General features: G+C 47.0%; 1 protein-coding gene across 3 annotated transcripts in view; it reads left to right on the top strand.

The window, feature by feature from the left end:
* Window positions 1-24,807, top strand: part of SYDE2 (synapse defective Rho GTPase homolog 2) — a 37,455-nt gene that overhangs the window by 9,415 nt on the left and 3,233 nt on the right. For 2 of the 3 annotated variants that reach the window (XM_084755469.1, XM_084755470.1), the window contains exons 2-6: window positions 872-1,567; window positions 6,870-7,963; window positions 11,936-12,062; window positions 19,316-19,497; window positions 21,141-21,369. In XM_084755469.1, the coding sequence (XP_084611595.1) occupies window positions 872-1,567; window positions 6,870-7,963; window positions 11,936-12,062; window positions 19,316-19,497; window positions 21,141-21,369 (2,328 nt within the window). The remainder of the gene's footprint in view (window positions 1-871; window positions 1,568-6,869; window positions 7,964-11,935; window positions 12,063-19,315; window positions 19,498-21,140; window positions 21,370-24,807) is intronic. The other variant, XM_084755471.1, reaches the window with a different exon arrangement.

Below are 24,807 nucleotides of genomic sequence, written 5' to 3' on the forward strand. Positions count from 1 at the left end.
CTTAATGTTGGCATCACTGCTATTACGTCACTCCGCTTTATTTGCTGTAACAAGATGAATCAGCCATATAGACACTCAGAGTGTCATAACACTATAATGGCATTATTTAAAAACATGATGCCATCTCGGGTTTCCACAGTTACGGGTGTACTTTAACTGTGTGCAGTGAACTGTCGTGATGCATGCTTGGCTTAGTCACGGCCACTTAACCCAACTCTTGGAATCATAAGTTTCTTTAATTGCAGGTCATGTAACGTTCTTATACCACTGCAGCACTCTATTCACACACACACACACACACACACACACACACACATAAGTTTCTGGGGGTCTTTTCTGGATTGTGGGAAAGGATTTATTTGCTCCTTCGGTTTGTGCCTTAATTAAAGTTTTCAATTTTTAACAAAAATTTTTGTTAAAAATTGAAAGCTTTTATTAAAAATTAATCTTTATGAAATTAAAAAAATGTTTTTTGTTCTTGATTATGACTTCTGGTCCTTTTAATCACGAGTTGACTACTATTCAGATATCAATAAAAGCATATTGTTGTATAAAAAGTGTTCTTTAGGAGCTTTCTATAAATTAGATATTTTGCTTAGGGTTAAGTCTTGAATACTGTTGTATTTTGCAATAGACAATGCTAGCTTGTATTATTTTTCTTAGAACTTCATAACATTTAAATACCCACTTGGATTGCTAAATTGAAATTTACATTTCAGTGGAAAGTATTAAAGTTTTTGTGGTTTGACTTTGATCTATGAATATCATTGGCATCACTTTTAATTCTTAGCCATTTTAATAACTGGTCTTCAGTGACATGCCTTTCCTGCTACACCCGACATTATTTTCCTCTCTCTTTTCTCCCTTGAAGCAGACTTATTTGAAAACGTCTACGGGTCTCCATTGAAGAAAAGAGAGCCTGAAGATGCAAAGGACACGGCTGCGCTCAGAGGCCATCAGCCCCTCAACAACATCACTGTTTCCAAGAAACGCAACTGGCTGTATCAGAGCACTGTGAGATCCCAGAGTCTGGAAGAGAGTAAGCGATGCCAAGACAGAACTTACTTCTCCCTCTCCCCAGTGTCTCCACCAAGGCATCAGCTATGGCAGCCTTTCTGTAAGTCCCCCGAGGGCCACTGTACGCACGCGGTGTGTAATGCTGCCAGCTCTCCCTTATCAAGAGACTGCCCTCTGGACTTTAGTGAGGACAATGATGCTGATGATGAAGGAGAAATCTGGTACAATCCCATCCCTGAGGATGACGACCTTGGCATAGCAAGCGTCCTGAGTCTGGAGGAGGCAAACACGGCTGGCCTGAAGCTCCCTGCTCTCGATGTGAGCGTGCTGTCTGCTAGAGACCTGATGAAGGCTGAGTCTCACAGTGAAGAGTTGCTGTGTCCTTCCCAACGCACAGGGAATGTCCAGGGTGCGCATTCAGATGGAATTAATTCTGTAGATTCCACTCATTCTACAGAAGTTACGCAGCAGGGCAAGCAGAGGTTGGGACACAGGACACAAGAAGGCGTGACGGCAGAGGACAGCCCTGTGTTGAAATCTGCTTTTACAGGTAAAAGTGATTGCACACCAGAGTTTCCTTTTGTCCTTTTTGGGTCTTTGCTAGTTCCTAAAGCTGAGCATAGGTGATGTCTGTTCTGTGTATCTTATACTCTGTCCTTATAAGGTGAAGACATTTTGGCCCTGGAGAGAGGTGGCTCAGCATTAAGAGAGCTTGCTGATCTCGGAGGGGACCTGCTGAGCTTGAGTCCCAACACCACATGAGCTGGCCCTCTATAATACCAGTTCCCAGAGGATCCAGCACCTATTAGCTTGGTGCATAATTTTGTATATTTAAGCATTTTTCATTTTATACTTGTTTCTCATAGCTGTTTTGTCATTTGTTTGGTAAGTTGTAGTTTCAATGGAAAGAGAGTTTTGTATTTTTAAATGTTAATGGATTTTAAAGATCAAAGCAATTTGTGTGTGCATACATGTGTGCATGTGTGTGCATGTGTGTGTGTGGGCTTGTTCCTGTGTGTAAGTCGGGGCACACGCATGCTACAGAACTCACAAGGTCAGCGACAGCCTTGGGTGTCTGTCCTCATCTTCCACCTTGGGTGAGGTAGGTCCCCTTTGATTGTTTCCCATCTCGCTGTGGAAATGCTGATCACAGACACACATAAGCAGACCCGACTTTACATGGAGTCCAAGGGTTTGAACTCAGGTTCTAACACTCATGCAGCAGACTTGTTACTCACTGAGCCCTCTCTGCAGCCCCACACTTTTGTGGTAATAAATAAATTCCGTCCTGTCTGCAGTAGAAGCTCTAACATGTAAAATATTCATTTTAACAATTAAGGACTTAGGAATTGTTTACTAACAATTTATAAAAAGAATCAGAATATTATTTTTTTAATTTTTAATTTTTTGATTTTTGGGGTTTTGAGACAGGGTTTCTCTGTGTAGCCTTGGCTCTCCTAGACTTGCTTTGTAGACTAGGCTGGCCTTGAACTCACAGTGATCCACCTGCCTCTGCCTCTCAAGTGCTGGGATTAAAGGCATGTGCCACCACGCCTGGCCAAGGATCAGAATATTAAATTTCTTAATAATTTAGAAAAACTCAGCAGTTTAACACACCAGATAGCCTTTCTAGGTTATGATAAAATAGGTTAATGTTAGACAAAGCAGGACTCTGATTACCACAGAAAGTTCTAGACCAGTGAGCCAGTAGGACGCTTTGTGGTAGGCAGTACCAGGGACGCTTTGTCCTGTGTGCAAGTCTTCTACTCCTCATTAGCTGTTTACCAGTAAAGCCCAGGATGCATGCTAATCACAGTTGCTTTTCTGTATGCAGACAACACTTGTCACTAGGATACACAGGTGGGTGGGACGAGACTTGTGTGTGAACAGACACGCTCACATTTTATCCCTGAAATTGTTTGCCAAGAGTCAATTCTGGTATTAAGGTTAGTAAGATATTTATCTAAAGGATAATAGAAAATTGAATACTAAACAGCTGGAATGAGACTATTATTTTGTAAAGGAAAATTTAAGTTACATGTTTAAGAACATATTTTTGTGTGATTAATTTGAAATCTTAGGAGCATGTTCAAACTCAAAAATAAAATTGATTAACTTCTTGTGTTTTTTTTTAATGGGGAAATTTTAGCATTTAATATGTTCTATCAATGTTTCGCCAGAACCAGCTTACCAGGAAGTTTAATTGGATATACAATACCCTGAGACCTTTAGAACAAAGGCCTCTTAGCTGCCTAAATTATAGACTTGTTTGGTTTTTAACTTTTTTTTTTTTTTTCTAAATCAACAACACTTGGCTTTAGAGGGAATACATACAGAAGCAGCATTGTGATATAGTTGTGTTTCCAGTTGGATGTGCTGAGATGGAGACAGCCCTTCCACAGCTCTCCACAGCTCTCCACAGCTCTCCACAGCCCCTCCACACACACCCCTCCACAGCCCCTCCACAGCTCTCCACAGCCCCTCCACAGCTCTCCACAGCTCTCCACAGCCCCTCCAGAGCTCTCCACAGCCCCTCCACAGCCCTCCACAGCCCCTCCACAGCTCTCCACAGCCCCTCCACAGCTCTCCACAGCTCTCCACAGCCCTCCACAGCCCTCCACAGCCCCTCCACAGCTCTACACAGCCCCTCCACAGCTCTCCACAGCCCCTCCAGAGCTCTCCACAGCCCCTCCACAGCCCTCCACAGCCCTCCACAGCCCCTCCACAGCTCTACACAGCCCCTCCACAGCCCCTCCACAGCTCTCCACAGCCCCTCCAGAGCTCTCCACAGCCCCTCCAGAGCTCTCCACAGCCCCTCCACAGCCCTCCACAGCCCCTCCACAGCTCTCCACAGCCCCTCCAGAGCTCTCCACAGCCCCTCCAGAGCTCTCCACAGCCCCTCCAGAGCTCTCCACAGCCCCTCCAGAGCTCTCCACAGCCCCTCCAGAGCTCTCCACAGCCCCTCCACAGCTCTCCACAGCCCCTCCACAGCCCCTCCACAGCTCTCCACAGCCCCTCCACAGCCCCTCCAGAGCTCTCCACAGCCCCTCCACAGCCCCTCCACAGCTCTCCACAGCCCCTCCACAGCCCCTCCACAGCTCTCCACAGCTCTCCACAGCCCCTCCACAGTCCTTCCACAGCTCTTCACAGCCCCTCCACAGCTCTCCACAGCCCCTCCACAGCTCTCCACAGCTCTCCACAGCCCCTCCACAGCCCCTCCACAGCTCTCCACAGCCCCTCCACAGCTCTCCACAGCCCCTCCACAGCCCCTCCACAGCCCCTCCACAGCTCTCCACAGCCCCTCCACAGCTCTCCACAGCCCTCCACAGCTCTCCACAGCCCCTCCACAGCTCTCCACAGCCCTCCACAGCTCTCCACAGCTCTCCACAGCCCCTCCACAGCCCCTCCACAGCTCTCCACAGCCCCTCCACAGCCCTCGACAGCCCCTCCACAGCCCCTCCACAGCTCTCCACAGCCCCTCCACAGCTCTCCACAGCCCCTCCACAGCTCTCCACAGCTCTCCACAGCCCCTCCACAGCCCCTCCACAGCTCTCCACAGCCTCTCCACAGCCCCTCCACAGCTCTCCACAGCCCCTCCACAGCCCTCCACAGCTCTCCCCAGCCCCTCCACAGCTCTCCACAGCCCCTCCACAGCCCCTCCACAGCCCCTCCACAGCCCCTCCACAGCTCTCCACAGCCTCTCCACAGCCCCTCCACAGCTCTCCCCAGCCCCTCCACAGCTCTCCACAGCCCCTCCACAGCTCTCCACAGCCTCTCCACAGCCCCTCCACAGCTCTCCACAGCCCCTCCACAGCCCCTCCACAGCCCCTCCACAGCCTCTCCACAGCCCCTCCACAGCTCTCCACAGCCCCTCCACAGCCCTCCACAGCCCCTCCACAGCTCTCCACAGCCCCTCCACAGCTCTCCACAGCCCCTCCACAGCCCCTCCACAGCTCTCCACAGCCTCTCCACAGCCCCTCCACAGCTCTCCACAGCCCCTCCACAGCTCTCCACAGCCCCTCCACAGCTCTCCACAGCCCCTCCACAGCCCTCCACAGCCCCTCCACAGCCCCTCCACAGCTCTCCACAGCCTCTCCACAGCCCCTCCACAGCTCTCCACAGCCTCTCCACAGCCCCTCCACAGCTCTCCACAGCCCCTCCACAGCCCTCCACAGCCCCTCCACAGCCCTCCACAGCTCTCCACAGCTCTCCACAGCTCTCCACAGCCCTCCACAGCCCCTCCACAGCTCTCCACAGCCCCTCCACAGCCCTCCACAGCCCCTCCACAGCCCCTCCACAGCCCTCCACAGCCCCTCCACAGCTCTCCACAGCCCCTCCACAGCCCCTCCACAGCCCCTCCACAGCCCTCCACAGCCCCTCCACAGCCCCTCCACAGCCCCTCCACAGCCTCTCCACAGCCTCTCCACAGCCCCTCCACAGCTCTCCACAGCCTCTCCACAGCCCCTCCACAGCTCTCCACAGCCCCTCCACAGCTCTCCACAGCCTCTCCACAGCCCTCCACAGCCCCTCCACAGCCCCTCCACAGCCCTCCACAGCTCTCCACAGCTCTCCACAGCCCCTCCACAGCTCTCCACAGCCCTCCGCATCCCCTCCACAGCTCTCCACAGCCCCTCCACAGCCCCTCCACAGCCCCTCCACAGCCCTCCACAGCTCTCCACATCCCCTCCACAGCTCTCCACAGCTCTCCACAGCCCCTCCACAGCCCTCCACAGCTCTCCACAGCTCTCCACAGCCCCTCCACAGCTCTCTACAGCTCTCCACATCCCCTCTACAGCCCTCCACAGCCCCTCCACAGCTCTCCACAGCTCTCCACAGCTCTCCACAGCTCTCCACAGCCCTCCACAGCCCCTCCACAGCCCCTCCACAGCTCTCCACAGCCCCTCCACAGCCCCTCCACAGCTCTCCACAGCTCTCCACAGCCCCTCCACAGCTCTCCACAGCTCTCCGCATCCCCTCCACAGCTCTCCACAGCTCTCCACAGCCCCTCCACAGCCCCTCCACAGCCCCTCCACAGCCCCTCCACAGCTCTCCACATCCCCTCCACAGCTCTCCACAGCTCTCCACAGCCCCTCCACAGCCCTCCACAGCTCTCCACAGCTCTCCACAGCCCCTCCACAGCTCTCCACATCCCCTCCACAGCTCTCCACAGCTCTCCACAGCCCCTCCACAGCTCTCCACAGCTCTCCACAGCTCTCCACAGCTCTCCACAGCCCTCCACAGCTCTCCACATCCCCTCCACAGCTCTCCACAGCTCTCCACAGCCCCTCCACAGCTCTCCACAGCTCTCCACATCCCCTCCACAGCTCTCCACAGCTCTCCACAGCCCCTCCACATCCCCTCCACAGCTCTCCACAGCCCCTCCACAGCTCTCTACAGCTCTCCACATCCCCTCTACAGCCCTCCACAGCCCCTCCACAGCTCTCCACAGCTCTCCACAGCTCTCCACAGCTCTCCACAGCTCTCCACAGCCCCTCGACAGCTCTCCACAGCTCTCCACAGCCCTCCACAGCCCCTCCACAGCCCCTCCACAGCCCCTCCACAGCTCTCTACAGTCCTTCTACAGCTCCTTAAGACTCTGTGCTCACTGCAGAGGGAAGTGTGGGAAAGGAGCCCGAGGCCCCACCCCAGGCTTCATAACAGCAGGTAGACAGAGGCCACTTCCTCCTGTCAGCATCCGAAATGCCATGCTGAGTGGAGATCCACCTCAGCTCCCACAGAAGCAAAGAGGGAGGTGTTTCAGTCCCTCTGAGAGCCAGTTTGCTTATAAAGCAGGAATAAAACAAGGAGTCGGTACACTTTTCTTTATAGTATGGTTCTTTCTTCTTTTTAAGGTCCTGGGATCTTAGTTTCTACACATAGGACTGAACTCAGAGCTATGGAGCCGTCTTCTCCAAGCCCCAGCCCTGTAAAGAAAGGCAGCTCAATTACTTGGTCTTTGCCAGATAAAATAAAATCTCCACGTACTGTGAGGAAACTTTCTATGAAAATGAAGCGGTTGCCAGAATTCAGCCGAAAGCTGGGTGCCCGGGGAGCCTCACACCACGTCAACAGTCCGGATAGTTCCCCTTCGCTGTCTAAGTGTAGCTGCCGAGAAATTCCTCATAGTGTTATTCTGCCTTCCGGGAACCCGACCAGGAACGTGATAAGCCGCTACCATCTTGATACCACTGTGGCTTCTCAGCACAGCTACCAAAAGAAAGTCCCCAGGAGCTCAAAGTACTCCTGCAAGGGCGGCTACCTCAGCGACGGAGACTCGCCCGAACTGCGAGCCAAGTCCGGCAAGCACGGAGCCGAGCACAAAGTGTGGAAGGGGCGAGAACCGGTTTCAAGTGGTTGTTGTAGCAAGGGTGATATAGACACAGACGCCTTCAGACATTACAGCTTTGCGGACCAAGCCAGGTGCTCCCAGTACATATCCGGGCTCCTGAGTGTGCACTTCTATGGCGCAGAGGGGTTAAAGCCCCCCAGGATGGACTCTAAAGACGTCTTCTGTGCAATTCAGGTAGACTCGGTGAACAAAGCCAGAACGGCGCTGCTCACCTGCCGCACAACGTTTCTGGACATGGACCACACTTTCAACATTGAGATTGAAAACGCACAACACTTGAAGCTGGTGGTGTTCAGCTGGGAGCCCACTCCGAGGAGGAATCGAGTGTGCTGCCACGGCACAGTTGTACTGCCCACTTTATTCAGAGGGGCAAAAACACACCAGCTGGCCGTCAAGCTCGAACCCAGAGGGCTTATCTATGTCAAGCTGACCCTCATGGAACAGTGGGAGAATTCTCTCCACGGCCTGGATAAAAACCGAGAATCTGTAATGTTTGGTGTGGACATTCAGAAAGTTGTAGAAAAAGAAAACGTAGGCTCGATGGTGCCGCTGCTGATACAGAAATGCATCGTGGAGATTGAAAAGAGGGGCTGTCAGGTATTTCACTGTTTCTCTTGCTCTGTCCTCTGTTGATTGGTTAAGTCTTGGGGAAAGGAATTCAAGGTAAGGTTAAAAAAAATATATATATAGACATTTCCCCAGCCCGAAGTTCACTACTTCTGGAGTGTGTTCCACATCTTAGCTCCTGTTGCCATGATCTGAGAGCGTGCTAGCCAGCGTCACAGTTTACGTTGTGAGGCAGCAGCGCTTGGGCTTTCATACTGGAAAGGACTGTCTTCCTCTGCAGTGACTTGTCTAGAAAAACTGACAACACGGAAGGGCTCCATCCTTTAGCATGCATTTCCGCGTGCTTTGAAGTTGTGGGGCCAGTCCAGCAGTGGGTGCCAGTGTCTGGCTCTACACCGCACCGAGGTTAAATGCTTACTCCCTGCTCTCCCTCGGCCCTACTCTTTGGAAGCCCACGCTCACCTGGCCCTTTCCTCTGGCGCCACATTTGAGATGAGGAGAGCCCCCATTGATAAGAACGCATGTCCACGGTTTGCTTTGTTGCTTATTTTTATTATTTACGTGTATGAGTATTTTGCCTGCGTGATGTGTGTCTGGGGCCCACAGAGGCCTGAAGAGGGTGTTGCATGCCTTAGAACTAGATTTACAGATAATTGTGAGGCGCCGCGTGGGTGCTGGGAATTGAACCGAGAGCGCCTCTGGAAGAGCAGCCAGTGCTCTGAACTGTGGAAACGTCTTTCCATCTGTCTAAGATAGTACAGCAAAGGCAACCAACCCATGGAAGAAACAAACCCGTTGTTATTTGTAACACAGTTTGAAAATGGTACCCAGAAGTAGGATGCGTAACCTAGAAGGACTTCAGTTCAGACACGCGATTCTGTCTCTAGTTTACGTTGTCTCGTTGGACAAACTGTTTACATTACAGTCCAACTTTCAGTCAGTTGACTTGACTGACATAAAGTTTTCTACTTCCTCTTTTACCCCCAACCCCATCTTATGTAAAGAGCTCAGAGATTGAGTAGATAGACTTCAAAGTTAATCTTATTAAATATACACTTTTCAATCCAAAATTAAAATAAGGAGCGTAAGCAGTTGTGTATCTTAGCTTATTTTCTGAGAGATATATAAAACTGCGGTATAAAGACTGTTATTTTTTTTTTTATCAGTGATTCTTATTTGTATAAATGTTTAGAAAGGTTTCTATTAAGAAAGATTTCCTGGGGGCTGGAGAGATGGGTCCATGGTTAAGAGCACTGGCTGCTTTTCCAGAGGACCCGGTTCAATTCCCAGCACCCACATGGCAACTCATGGCTGTGTGTGACTCTAGTTCTAGAGGATCCAACACCCCCATACGGTCATCCATGTAGGCAAAACACCAATACATGGGAAATAAAACATTTAGTTAATTAAAAATAAATAAATAAATAAATATTTCCTGCAACAGCAAGGTGGTTCAGCAGGTAAAGGCTGTTGACCTGAGTTTGAGTCTTGGGGCCCACATGGTGGAGGGAGGAAGTGAGTCTGTGACCTCCATACATGGAATATGGCACACTTGGTGTGTACACAGATAACTAAGTGATTGCAAGATAAACCAGGTAGGTACCTGAGGCTAGTCTTGAACTCCGATCCTCCAGCTTTTCTTCCAAAGTACCGATATGGCAGGTGTGCACTACCACATGGTAGAGAGGTGGCTCAGTGGCCAAGAGTTCTTGCTGCTCTTCCAGAAAATCCACGTTCTGTTTCCAGCACCCATGTCTGGTGGCTCATCTCAGCCCCTAACTCCAGCTCCAGGGGAGCCTCTGGGTCTATACTCATGCACAGACACACATATAGTTACAAATACGTCTTTGGGGCCTCAGAAGTGGTTCAGCAGTTAAGAGCACTGGCTGCTCTTGCAGAGGACCTGGGTTCGATTCATTCATAGCAACCACATGGTGGCTCAGGACCACCTGTAACTCCACTTCCAGGAGCCCTAACACCCTCTTCTGGCCTCCACGGGCACCTGTCATGCACACAGTACAGTCACATATGTAGGCAAATGCCTATACATGTAATAAAATGATAACTAAGAAATCATTTTAGAAAGCTGTCTGCTTTCAAGAAGTATTTGTTCTGAGTCCCTCCTTTCTCCCTCCCCTGTACACATGTGTACAGAGAGGCCAAGCCAAGAGAGGCTCACACCGGTACTGTGTGGACCACCACACGTCGCCACCATTCAAGTTTCTCCTGCCCTTTTGTTAATAACTGTTCTGGTTTTTTCCCACTGTGCAAACCACTTGAGATTCCTACACAGAGAGGGCGTGTCGTGGGCATGAGCTTCTTGTGTGTGCTGCACTGGATGCTGCTGCCCCTGCTTCATGGCCTGTCCTCTATAGCTGAAGTGCGGATTAGCGACCTGGGAGGCCAGCCTCTGAATTGAGGGCTGTATCTTAAATGTCCTCACTTTACGGTGCATGTTAGGTCTTCTGTATCTTTAAATCTGTGTTTGTAATCTGAGTTGTTGGGGGGATAAAATGTTTGACCAACTTATTGTCTCCTGTCTTAAATAGTACTTTAATCTGCTGTGGGTTATTTTGTCTTCGAATTCAAAGGTATACATATATCCTTGGTATAGGATTTTATTACACGTAAATGGGCCTATATCCAAAGGGCTATAATAACTTGCTTTCCCTTGATCCTATTTAATATTTGGGCTTTATTTTTTTGTCATGTATATATTTTAAAAATAGACTGTTGCCGAAAATATTAAACTTTATGTGTGGTTTCTCTCAGTGAATGGTTTCTATTTGCTAGTCAGGACTGTGACAGAGACTTGGCTCTTCTAGATTTTATATCTGCTAGCCACCTGGTTTGTCTTATAATTGCTATTTTATTTTAGGCACATGGGTGTTTTGCCTGCATGTATATTTATGCACCATGCATGTGCAGCTCCGTAGGTGTTCACCACTTGCCTCTCGAGATGGTGTGCTAGCCCTAACGTGTTGTTCTCAGTATGTATGGCTCAGGATAACATCAAGACTTTGGAAATGAGAACTGTTTTTCTAGCACATTCCTTGGTTTGCGTGGACATTTCTCTGAAGCAGGTCGAGTTTCTGACCATCAGACAGTCAACTGAGTACTTTCCCATTTGCCCGTGCCACTGTTGCTGCTGGCCTGTGTCAGAGCCACCACTCAGGTGATCTTGTAGTTGTGTAAGTAACTCAGGGGACAAGCAGCCAGAAGTAAACCCCGGCATTTCGTGTGTCCTCCTCATAATCTGGATAACTTAAAATTATATGGAGATTCCTAATTCAACGAACATTGAGGAATGTTCATGTTTCCTTACTGCGAAATAATTTTCTGTATCTGTTCCTTCAGCTCAGGGTGACTGCTTGCTAAATCTTCTTTTGATTTGAAAGCGTAGGTCACAAGCCCTTATTCTCTGAATTTATGGCCTTTCCCTCCCTCCCTCCCTCCCTCTCTCCCTCCCTCCCTCCCTTCCTCCCTCCCTCCCTTCCTCTGTCCCTCCCTTCCTCTCTGCCTCCTATGTCTGGGCTTGTGTAGTCCAGGCTGGCTTTGAATTTACTATGCAGCTAAGGATGATGTAAATTCTTTGCCCTTTGCCCTCCTACCCCGACCCCACAAGAGCCCGGCCTGCAGCCATGCCACCACACCAGGTTGTGTGTGGTGCTGAGACCAGGTTGACTTGCTGGATGTGTACGGGGATAATTAGGAGAGCCAGCAGCATTTACCTAGCAAGTGTTTGCACTGCAGGTTGTGGGACTTCTGTATGAATTTTAAAATAGGTTTCATTTTACCTTTTTAAAAGAATTGTACTTATTACCTACTTTACTAAAGTTGGTTTAATTTCTTCCATCACTGTTTACAGTTAATTTGAGGTTTCAGAAGCTGCGTGTGAGCTGTTATGATGACATTAGGGTACTTCTGACTGACAAGTTCATGTGATTTATATTGTATCATTACATGCATTATTGTCCCCATAACATGGCGTTTTGTTTCTAGGTTGTAGGCCTGTATCGATTGTGTGGTTCAGCAGCTGTCAAGAAAGAGCTTCGAGAGGCTTTTGAGAAGGATAGCAAAACTGTTGGTCTGTGTGAAAACCAGTACCCAGATATAAATGTAATAACAGGTAAAACATAGTCTTTATTTTGTGTTCATTCTATAGGAAAGAAGGTGGAAATACTCCTTTATAACCTACATTTGACTAATATTGTTCTGAAGTCTTGCTTTCCTTCATAAAGGACTGACTTCTTTTCTGAGGGGAGTTATTAAGACACGGCTTCCATTCCTAAGTAGTGAAGGAATGATGAGGAAGACCTGGATTGTCTCCCGTGTCCTTAGGGAGAGAAATAAAATGACTCAGGAGTTCAGCCCGGCTGGCCCTCGGGTGGTTGAGGAAAAGGAAATGCCTCACCTGATGAGAGAATTTAGGTTGCCTGCTAGGTGTCAAGTGACTTATTTTCATAATCATAAAGAATTTCTTAGTACAACGGTGGAGTCGTTAACGGCTGTTTTGGGGGCTGCTCATCTGGCAGCTGCACATTGTGGATTGAAGAGGAGAGAGGGAGAAACTCAGGGGACCTTGGCAACCTCCCAGTGTTACCGTGTGCAGCTTGTGGGGGCGGGGCACAGCACTGGGGGCCAACACGCATCCGAGGACAAGCCAGACAGACGTGGTTGGTCATGTGATGGGAGCTGGGATATTGTGTTAGCTGCAGAAATACCGGGAAGTATTGTACATTGGGTTTTTGAAGTAAGAGACATGGATGGAGAGTTCAAGTGAGGTTGAACGTTCTCATCTCCTGCTGAGGAAAAGCTCTAGTGGGAATTGAGGTGGTCCTCTCTCTTCTCTGAGACAGCATCTCACTCAAATGTGCAATCCTCCTGCCTCTGCCTTCCGCTTCTTGGCATTGTGGGTCAGTGCTGCCATGCCCAGTATGAGGAGACTATTTGTCCAAGCGGTGACCATAGCCCAGTGTACAGCTTTGGAGGCAGTACCAGCAGCTGCGACTATCCTTGGATTGTCCACAAAAGTTTGAAAAGACAAAAACTTTGGAGGTCTCTAAGCTTTAGAGGCAGGCAAGGAAGGAAGAACCTTGGAAGGTTCTGGAAACCAGAGGCAGCAGAGGTTACGGGCATGTGTGGTAACACTGTGGTGCGGAGGGGCCTTCTGAGAGCACGGGAAGGGTGCTTGAGTTTGTCTGTGAGGAGATGGCTTGCAGTCTTACCGATGATTTTCTGGGTCTCATCTTCACCTACAATTTCGTGTGGCTTTCCTTTTTTTAATTACTAAAGTTTTGGAGCCAGTATGGAAGCAGAATACTGCAAGATACATCCATTTCATTTGGCTGCTTTTTGTAGTGTTCTGTCCCCTCTCTGATCGTCTCCAACCCAAGATCGTGGAGAGGCAAACCACAGACATCAAACCCTCTTACCTGTAGATGACTCAGGGCATTGATTTCTCTGTCCTCAGTGGGTTTTGGTAGTTTTGTTTTCTTTGCTCTATTTCCTGACATTTTCTTTGTCTTGGTGTATTGGTGTTTGCCTCTCCCAATTTATTTTCTTATTTCATACACGGTTAAGTTTAGGTAAGAATGTAAGGCAAGTTCACTCATAAAGTGAAGCGATCCTGCGCCTTGAAGTTTACTTTTAGGATTGTGGCTTTAGGAATCGAGTGGCTATATTACACACTATTTATTATCTTTCATCTTGAATGCTGTAACTTTGATCTCAAGCAGTTTACCATTAAGAGAAAGGAAACAAAGGTATTTTTCCTTTTTTATGATCATTTTATTTTATTTTGAGACAGGATTTCACTATGTAGCTCTGGCTGTCCTGGAACTCGGTATATGTAGACCAAGCTGGCATCAGACTCACAGCAATCCTCCTGCCTCTGCCTCCGATGCACCATTGAACCACCTCACATGAATTTTTGTTGTTGTTTGTTGTTTTTGTTTCTCTGTATAGTCCTGCGTGTCCTGGGACTCAATCTGTAGACCAGGCTGGCCTTGAACTCACAGAGATCTGCTGGCCTCTGCCTCTTGAGTGCTGGGATTAAAGGCATGTGCCACTACTGCCCAGCTCACGTGAATTTTTAACGAATCAGAAACATTAAATTTTTGGTAAGGAGTGCCTTATTACTTAAAAGCATAAGATGATACATAATTTGCAAAATTAGCAAAGGATTCACTTTAAGAGTTCACTAAAGGAAAATTGCATAGATACCTATTTCTAGGAAAGTATAAACAAAAGTGTTTTGTTGTTGTTTCAGCAAAGCCTTAGCTTAGAAATAAAAGTGATGCTAAGTGTTTATGGTCTAGGGATGGAAGGTGTGATTTGAGTTGACTGTTTTGTTTCAGAAAGGATCCTGGCTTTGCAATGTTTGTAGACATGATCATAGGTTAGTGAAAGTCTGGTTTGTAGCATTCTTTTCTAAATAGGAGAGTCTAAAGCCACAAACTAGATGGTTCTTGCCTCTGTTATTTGCACTGTTCCATCTCAGTAAAGCTATTTTTCAAAAGAATTTGAAGTAGTTTTCTTTCTTGATTAAAAATACAAAAAACAATGAAATGATTTGTCTGAGAAGCAGTGACTGACACTGGGATAAATTACACATGGAGCCACTGTGATGAACTGCACACAGGGCCACCGTGCCTCCAGAGAGAGTACTGTGGGCCTGCGATTGGCCGGTGGTGACGTTACCTCATGTGTTTACTCTGCTTGAACTCACATTTCTGCATAAACTTTGGAAAACAATAGCTAGTGAGTCTGAAACAGCAGAAATAATGAAGTGAGAGTGCTGCATGTTCAGAAGTTAATGCGTTTTTAGGAGTTGTTTTGTCTGGGACAGAACAGAGTGGTCCAAAGTGTTCTGCTTGAGAACGGGACAGAGTTTCACATATGAAGCTCACCTACTGGAGTCTTCGGTACCTTGTTTCTGGTTATATTTTCCATCATTTTAGGCCACTTGAGCGTACAGCCAGCCATTTCAGACACTAGATTCTTCGTTCTTTGTTATCCCAAGGGGTTGGTTTGTTGAGACGGAGTCTCACAAAATAGCTCAGACTGGCCTCAAATTTACAGTCCTCCTTTCGCTCCCAAGTACTAGGATTACAAGTGTGTGCCACCTGCCTTGGCGCCCAGTGACCTTTACATCAACTCTGCTTTAATGACTCACTCGTAAGATCTAACCCGGTTTTTGTTGTCCAGATTCCCTTTGCTGCCAACACTTTCAAAGGATTCCCTGTCTCCTTTAGGCTTTCCCTCTGTCTCTTTTCAGTTGCTTTTCCCCCTAAGTCAGCCTCCTTTGACTTACCTTTACTTTCTCCTAAGCCCCCGCTGTCAAATATTCTTTTTCATGACTCATTAATACAGCCTCTTCCATTAAATGTCCGAAGTGTCCTTCTCATGGCCACTGTTTTGTTCCTCCCACCTGGCAAAGATGCGACCCAGAATGCCAGCGTTAGTCTCACATAACAGCTTTATTGAGGCATAAGGGCCATAAAATAGGATGCATGTATTTAAAGTATGCAGCTGGGTGTTTTCATATATAAGCGCCACCTTATGTCCTTCATAGTCTCTCCTGTCGGCACCGTCACCTCTGTTGCCCCTATTCTCAGGCAGCCATAGGGTCTTCCTGTTACTATAAATTGACTTCATTTTTCTAGAAGTTACATAATAGAACCATACAGGGGAGACTTTAATAAATATTTATATGTATGTATGTAAATTCATGATTTTCTTTACTAGCAAAATTATCTTGAAATTCTCTCATGTTATTGTAAGTGCCTATGGCCTATTTTCTTTTTAATGCCCAACAACATTTGCCGCTGTGGATATAGTAGACATGATGTTATTGGCGCATCCATTCATCTCTTGCCCAGCTTTGACCTTGTTTCCAATTTGGGGCTGTTACAAGTAAAGCTGTTGTGTTCTAGTCAGCATATGCTTGTCTGGTGATGCCTAAAGTCATACTGTCTTAATTGTTTAAGTTACACAGTTAGACTTGAACTTTTAGGTGCTGTTACAGTTTGGATTGGAGATGACCCTTGAGTCATAGTGTTCAGACACGGAGCTTGGGGGACATGATTGAGTATTGAGGACTCTGGCTCTGTCAGAGGATTAACCCATTGATGGGTTTATAGTCTGATATCATTATTGGGAGATGGTGGGAAAATGGAAGGGGTGGCCACTATGTCACTGGTGTGTGACCCTTAAAGGCTACACTTTGTCCCCAGCCCCTCTCAACATTCTGACCTTCCCAACAGCTTTGAGGTGGGTGGCTCTCCTTCTCTGTGGTGTTTCTGATTTACCACAGATGTAGCCATGGAGCCAGCCAGCAAAAACGGAAGCCTCCGAAATCATGAGGCAAATTAAACTCTTTAAATCATTACTTGTCTCAGGCTGGACATGCTATCACATGCCTGTAATCCCAGCTCTCAAAAGGCAGAGGCAGACAGATGTCTGTGAGTTTGAGGCCAGCCTGGTCTACAAAGCGAGTCCAGGACAGCGAAGGCTACACAGGGAGACCCTATCTCAACAACAACAACAACAAAAATTTTGTGCATTTTGTAAGGCATTTTATTAGTCTTTAGCAAGTGGATATCTGCTTGTCATAGCTTCTGCTGAGTCTTTTTTCCCCATTTTTAAAACTTACTATTTATTTTGCCTTGTGTGTTTTGGTTTGTTTCCATGCATGTATGTGCACCGTGTGCATGCCTGGGACCCAATGAGGTCAGAGGAAGAATTTGGAGTCCCTGGGATGCAGTGAGGGCCACGTGGGTGCTAGGAACTGAACCCTGGGCCTCTGCGAGAGCAGCAAGTGCTTGTAACCACGGAGCCATCTCTCCACCCCCTGCTTATTTTTAGTGCTTTGACTGAATGTGGGCTCTCATTACTGCTCTTTTAGGCTGCCCGCCTTGATGCCTTGTCACCTAGTGACAGAAGCTCAGCAAGAACAGCTGAAATGGACAGGTGTTGGTTCTCACGGTTTCTTTCCAGGATTTTGGGGCTATTTCTTACATGGAATTTTTAGCATCAGTTTACAAGTTTCCACGACAGAGCTAGCTGGACTTTATTTATTTGGTGATAATGGTGATCAGACTCACGGCTTGTACATGTTAGGTAAAGAGGCTACCAGTGAGCTACGCCTCAGCTCCCAGCTGTGATTTTGGTAGGATCTGTATTGATTCTGTTATCAATTTAGGGTGTGCTATCTTCACAGTGTTATCTTCTGGTGCATAAACTTGGCCTATATTTGCATTGTTTTTTGTTTTTGTTTTTAAAGATCTCCTATAATTTGCTTTTCAAGAACGGTTGTTCGTTTCTGCACCTGTTTCTTTCCCTCAGGTATTTAATTCTTTTTGGTGCTAATGTGTTGGGGTTGCTTTTTTCTTCCTTTTATCCTTCTCTCCCTCCCACTAGGCTTCCCTCCCTCTTTCTCCCTCTCCACTCTGTCCTCAGGGTTAGGGTTAGGGTTAGTCGTCTCCTCCAGTGTCTAGCATCTTACCCTCCTCATGACACACCCACAGCCTTGCTGGTGGTCTCGTCTCCCCACTTCACAGAGAGATGGACGCTGACCCACGGGAGCAGTGCTGTCTGCCTTGACTGGGCTGTTAGTATTTGGTTCGTCCTTTCCGCTTCCCACTTCCCTAGGTGTTGGGTGCAAATGATCTTCCTGAGGTCTTGAGCTGATTCCCCTCCTTCCTGTTTTCTCAGGAGTCTCTGCTTTCTTCTCTGGGGACTTCCCCAGATGGCTGCAGTCTGTCTCTCCTGGCCCTGGAGACCTTTGTGCTGGCTCCTTTCAGGTGCATTCCTCTTCTGACCCACTCTCTGTCCTTTATTCCCAGGTAACCGCCTGCCAAGACCGCTGATTTCCTTTTTCTTTCCCTTATCTCTGGCTGCCTCTAGCCATTGTCTCCTATACCTAGCCACAAACCCGGCTGCCATTCCTCACAAGAGGAATTTGTGTGTAAATGAAGGGGCCCTGGCAGTGGATCACGATGCAGGGGCTGGAATGGGCTGCTCCCCGTGGCATCTGCGGCCATAGGTATCTGACCTAGTTATTATTTGCTATCACGTGACACCTCGGGGTCGCTGTGTCTTGAAGCAGTTTTTCCTTGTCTTCCTTGGCAACATATAAGCCTTTCCACTCCTCCCAACACCTCCTCTTTTAACCACACGGAGTCCTTTGTTACTCTTCCTTAGTGGTGTTTGAGGGAGCTCTTCTTCCCTCTGGAGTTATTTCCTAGTCATCTCTTGATGCTGCTTATCGCTTCTTGATTCTCTGTCTGTCTCTTTTGGGGGGGTTGGGGGTAGAAGATAGCGCCCTTGTTACTAGGCTGTCCTGGATTTGCTATGTCACAGAACATGACCTTGAAGTTGAGGTCCCTAGGCTGCCACCTTCCGAGCAACAGTTGTCTTTTAGTCGCTCATCTTCAGGCTCAGCTCTTTGGTCATGTCTTTCTGAGCCTAACAGTTTTGTATGAAGCAAACTTTACGTGTCCCACAGACACCCTTCTTCCTACCTGCTAACCTGCGCTTAACTCCTGTGTTCCCTGCTTCAAGCAATATCCTGAAAACTCACTTGATTGGCAAAGCCCTAGATTTGGAAAAGAAACATGCCGTGCCTTCTTTTTCCTGCTACATGGCAAGATCATACACAGACTTCTCTCTCTCTCTCTCTCTCTCTCTCTCTCTCTCTCTCTCTCTCTCTCTCTCTCTTTTGGTCTTTTCGAAACAGGGTTTCTCTGTGTAGCCTTGACTGTCCTAGGCTTCTCTTAATAAGCTTACTATAGACAGTATTCTTCAGCCTTCTCTTACTTTTACAGGGACAAGCCTGCTGTTTTCTGTTCTTGACCTTTGTTTGAATTTGCCTGGTATTAGGGACAGTCTTTCCTTTTGTATGACAGTAGCACCAGAGACTGCAGAGCTAGAATAGCTGTTTAAAATACGTGTGCAGCATTAGAGAGGAGATTCGTTGGTAGCCCTCGATGATTTGCAAAGGCTTTGGACCGTTGCTGCCCTTTCAGTATTCCTTAAAAGTTTCAAAGTTCATAATTTGGATAATTTACTAGTTTCCAGCTAACATTTGTATTTCTTACTTTCTTGTACATGCAGGGGGCGGAGTCAGTAGGGTGTACATCATGACTTAACAAAACTGTGGGAGTTATGTCTGTACTTGGCATGATCCAAACAAAGTCACTAAAGCAGCTTACAGGAATATAAGTTGCCATGTTTTGTGATAATGCTTTCCACGTTGTTGTTTTTGTTATTTTTCAGAATGTTAAAGTTGACTGCCATAGTGTTTGCATTTTTAAGGAGTCCGCTACACTGACTGCACTGTGAAGACCCATCACCACTGTCTCTGGTCTGTTTTCACAGGTGTTCTTAAGGACTATCTAAGAGAACTTCCTTCCCCCCTAATAACAAAGCAGCTGTATGAGGCTGTGTTAGATGCAATGGTGAAAAGTCCTTTGAAAATGTCATCAAGTGGTTGTGAGAATGAGTCCAGTGACTCCAAGTTCACTGTTGACCTATTGAACTGCCTGCCAGACGTTGAGAAGGTAAGTGTGGGTGACAGACTCTGCCTGAGACTTAGCACACGGGCCAGCTCCATCCCCACACGGCCCTTAGGTCTCTGACATTTGTGGCACTTGGACCTTCACGACTTCTTAAATGTATCTAGAAATCGGCTATGTTTTCTCTGTATAACTTTAGCCCAGGCATGAATGTGCCTTCTGAGTTCTGCTTTAGCGATTTATTTCATTTGATTTGTATTTATGATGCCTGCATGTATGTATGTGCACCTCACAGAAGAGGGCTCCCGATCTCCTGGAGCTGGAGTTACAGGCCGTTGTGAGCTCCTTGCTGTTAAGCATTAGGAACTGAACTCTGGCCTTCCGCAAGAGCCATTTCTCCAGCCCCTAAATAGCAGCTTTAAATGCACAGTTATGTGTTTAATATAATTTGTAAAGAAATTATATCTCATTCCTTAAGATGATGACAAAATATACTACTACTTTAAGAAAAAAAACCACTTTTCTTTCTGAAGGCGGTTAAAACTTACATAACTTTTCTTTCTGAGCCGACTACCTTTATTCTTATTTCCTTTTTAACTTTCAGTCTTCTTTCGTACGTTACATTCTAACAAGTGTCCCCTCCTTCCACTCTTCCCAGTCTCTCCCCACACATCTCTTTTCCTCCAGATTAACTCCTCCTTTGTTTCCTTTAAAAACAAAAACAAAACAAAACAGCCTCCCAGGGGTCTTCACTGAGCTTGGCCTAACAAGGTATAATAAGACTAGGCATAAACCCTCATATTACTACTGGACACGGCAAACCAGTAGGAAGAAAAGGATCCCAAGAGCAGGCAGAAGAGTTACAGACACCGTACCCCACTCCCGTTGTGGGGAGTCCCGCAAGAACATTCAGCTACACAACCATACAGCATGTGCCGAGGACCTAACTCAGACCCATGCTGGCTCCAAGATGGTCGCTTCAGTTTCTGCGAACCTCTGTGAGCCCTGAATAGTTGAATTTGGGGGGAGGGGCCTGTTCTTGTGGTGTCCTTGAAACCCTCTGGCTCCTACAATCCTTCCCCACCTCTTCTGCAGGGTTCCCCTGGCTCTACCTAGTGACAATTTCCTTTTTTGGTTTAAAAAATTTAAACAATGTATTTTCAGGAAGGAAAAATAGATTTGGTTTTTCAAGACAGGCTTTCTCTGTGGGTCCCTGGCAACCCTGGAACTCGCTCTTTAGACCAGGTTGGCCTTGAACTCGAGATCCATCTGCCGTTGGATCTGGAGTGTTGGGATTAAATGCATGCGCCACCACACCCAGCTCAGGACAAACAGTTTTTTTTTTAATTCTATTTTTCTCCCTTTCATAATTTTGTCTGCCTGAAATATTTATTAGTTAAAAAGCATGATGGGAAAACAAGAAAACCAAGTTGGCCTTTAAAAACCATCCTTTGACTTTCATAATAGTTATCAGGGTCCTGGCCCAGGCCCTGGCTTCAGGCTTCCTCGTGTGGCAGGCCCCACTTGCACCCCGACAATCATGCGTGTTTGACGTGCATTCTCCTGCCCTTCCCAGCAGCTGCTGTTGTTCCTTTAGAGAGGGGTCAGGAGAGAGTTGAGTGTATTGCTAAGTGTTTTGCACGGACACCTAACGTCTAGTGCACTGGACTCTGTTTGGGCACACCTAGGCAACCCTCAAGATGCTGTTAGATCATCTGAAGCTGGTGGCCTCTCACCACGAGGTGAATAAGATGACCTGTCAGAACCTGGCTGTGTGCTTTGGGCCCGTGTTGCTTAACCAGAGGCAGGAGACCTCCACCCACAACAGAGTCTTCACCGATTCCGAAGAGCTCGCAAATGCTTTGGATTTTAAAAAACACATCGAGGTTCTTCACTACTTGCTCCAGCTCTGGCCAGGTAAAGGCTTCTGTGGAGGACAATTCTTTATCAGCAGTGGGGGTATGTGGCTTAGCTAGTGATTGAAATGCCTGGATCACATTGGGAAACAAACAAACAAACAAAAATCTAGATTTTTTGCTTTTTCGGTATTGAAGGACGGACTGCTCTGCAGCGCTTGTATTTTGCGTTTGCTTGTAATGTCGCAGACGTTTGAGCCATTTTAACATTCTGAGTTTAGTAAGATCTGGCTTGGAACTCTGATTGTACCACACAGGGCACTCTGACCTTGGCAAAATCCTCCATTTTTTTTCTTTTCTTTCTGTATGTGTGTGTGTGTGTGTGTGTGTGTGTGTGTGTGTGTGTGTAGAGAGAGAGACAGGGTTTCTCTGTGTAGCCTTGGTTGGCCTGGACTCGCTTTATAGACCAGGCTGGCCTTGAACTCACAGCGATCCACCTGCCTCTGCCTCCAGAGTGCTGGGATTAAAGGCATGTGCCACAACACCTGGCCTGGCAAAATCCTCCTAACTGCAGATGCTACTATTTCCATCTTCCGAGTAAATAGCGTTTATAGACTTTGTGAAAATTAAGGTACAAAGATGTTCTTAAGATGCTCACCACAGATTTTAGCACTTAATACTCAATTTTAGTTTATTTTCTCACCTTCATTTAGTTTGTTACAAAGCAAAATTCATTTTTAAGCTTACTCTTTTTGTATTAAGATTTATTTTATTTTTACTTATGTGATGCACTTGTGCATAAGGGTGCCTGAGAAGGCCAGAGAGGGCACTGGGTCCCCTGCGGCAGGAGTTGAGCAGGCAAGTTTGAGCCACCAGATGTGGGTCCTCTGAAAGGGCAGCAAGTGCTCTTCCCCACCATGCCATCTGCCCAGCCCGTTGTGTGTTTTCTCTGACAGAGTTAGTGTACGAATGGGTATTTTTAAATTACTTCAGCCCGTGCGCATTTTCTCTGACAGAGTTAGTGTACAAGTGGGTATTTTTAAATTGCTTCAGCTCATACTGGCAGTTGTTGTTGATATTTTGGGCTTACAGTTTTGGTTTGCACGGTGCTGAGGAGGAGAATGGGTGGTTAGACCACTAATGGCTCTTCCAGAGGTTCAGTCCCCAGCACAATGGCCCATGACTCTGGTGCCAGGCAATCTGATACCTTCTCCTCAGCTCTACAGGCACCAGGTATGCATATAGCGCACAGACATACATGTGGACAAAACACATGTAACAAAAGTGTGTGAAAAAATGGGCATTTACATTTTGTTTACTTATTTTTATAGGTGTGTGTGTATGAGTATGTGTGTGTATGGGTGTGTGTGTGTGTGAGTGTGTGTGTGTGTATGGGTGTGTGTGTGTGTGAGTGTGTGTGTGTGTATGGGTGTGTGTGAGTGTGTGTGTGTGTATAGGTGTGTGTATGTGTGTGTGTGTGAGTATGTGTGTGTGTATAGGTGTGTGTGTATGAGTATGTGTGTGTATGGGTGTGTGTGAGTGTGTGTGTGTGTATGGGTGTGTGTGTGTGTAAGTGTGTGTGTGTGTATGGGTGTGTGTGTGTGTATGGGTGTGTGTGTATGAGTGTGCATTTGAGGTGAGAAGACAACTTCTCTCTTTCCACTTCTTGGGTCCATTGGTTGGAACTCTAGTCCTCACCATTGAGCCATCCACCCTTCCCTCTGCCTACCTGTCTGTGCTACACACACAGACACACACACACACACACACACACACACACACGCTGCATTTTACTTATTTAGGATTTATTTTTTATTTTGTATGTTTGTTTTGCTTGCTTGTCTGTCTATGCACCACATGTGTGCATTACTGTGGGGCCAGAAGATGGTGTCAGGTCCCCTGTAACTGGAGCTACAGGCAGCTGTCGCATCTGTGTGGGTGCTGGGATTTGGACCTGCGTGCACCGAAGGAGCAGCCGACTCTTAACCTCTGAGCTCTCTCCAGCCTGGTGACTGTATTTTAATGATAACTTGAACAGCTGTCTCACGGTCAGCATCTTAGGCCAAAGGCTTTTGTTGCTGGCTGTAATAACCTTTTTCTATACCCTGTTATTTTCCTTGAAAGTACCCTAGGCGAAAGACAGACCTGGGCAGAGGATGAGAGGAAACAATAGTTTTCCCCTCTAAATTGCTTGCTACGGATTTTAGGAGAGGTGGACATCGTGTAAATAAGGGGAAACCGAGGAATGACATAGAGAATGCCAGGGCCACCGAGCATCCAGTGGGAGGAGGAGCCTAGCTCGCTTTGCTGTGGGGAATTTCCCCAGCTCCAGAGAGGGGCCTTACCTCCAGCCTCCTTCTTCTCTCTCTCTTTTGTTTTTGTTTTTACACATTTTGCTTTTGTGTTTCTTTTGGTCCCCCGCCCTCTCGTTTGGGGGCAAGAATATAATTTACTCTGAGGTTTATGTTTGTAGAGTCCTGTCTTCAGAGTTAGAAGCGCTTTACATTGGTGAAGGTGTCTCTACCCCGCCTTCATCGGCCAGCGCGCCCTGTGCTTCTCTGCCCATGACTTAGCGTCTGTATGAGCAAGGGCTTCTGGGACAGCAGAAACATTTATGCATCTACAGGGCAGTCTTCTCCTTACATGGTTTGTGTTTAGGGCTTTAGCAAACAATGGGGTTGCTGTTAAGAAGAATACTGGATGCTATTGTGAGCCCCTCCGTTCACTTTCAGAGGGCAGCTATAGACTTTAAGTTGTTGCTGTCCCACAGTCTCCATGATGGATACGTTTGGGGCGGGGTTTCCTTTTTCTTACGAGGTTATAAAATTTGTAAGGCCATAGATGATATTTATTATTCTTAGTTCCTGGCAGAGAACCTGGCACTAACATCATGTAATATAATTCTATTAAATAAAGATGTTTTCTAAATGAAAGTAATAGAATGAATAAAAATCTGCTGGCACAAAACATAAGGAAAAATTAGGTTTCTTAGTACGTATCACACGTTGAAATATTTTCAGCAACCTTTGCTGGCTGCATTTCACTTAATTTTGTTGAAAACAGGCAGTCAGGAGTGAGAGAACACCAGAACTTGTAGGGTTAAGATTAGCCATTCTCCATACAGATTTACAGAAAGACACCTCAGTATGAATAGCTTAAAAAGACAATGACACTGATGTCTCAGAAATTGAATTTTTAGTTTAATGTAAAATAATGTCTTACTGATGTCTCGAGTGCTCTCCAGGAAACTGTGTAAAAGCAGAGTTTGAAAGAGTCCTGGAAATGAGCAAAAGACATGTGGGCTTCTCTCCAGATTAGCAGAATGCAGTTCGTCCGCCTAGACCGAGAGAAAAGTACTAAAAACAGGGATAACAGAGATGAAGGTGCACATAAATACACAAACTCAACCTGTAGAAACGTTTAAAAACGTATAATACACAGTCACTAAAATAAAACACAAGTTGAAATATAGCTATAAGTAAAATATCTTTGTGAAATG

The sequence above is a fragment of the Acomys minous genome, assembly GCF_964271855.1.
Source record: "Acomys minous genome assembly, chromosome: 14".
NCBI lineage: Eukaryota > Metazoa > Chordata > Mammalia > Rodentia > Muridae > Acomys > Acomys minous.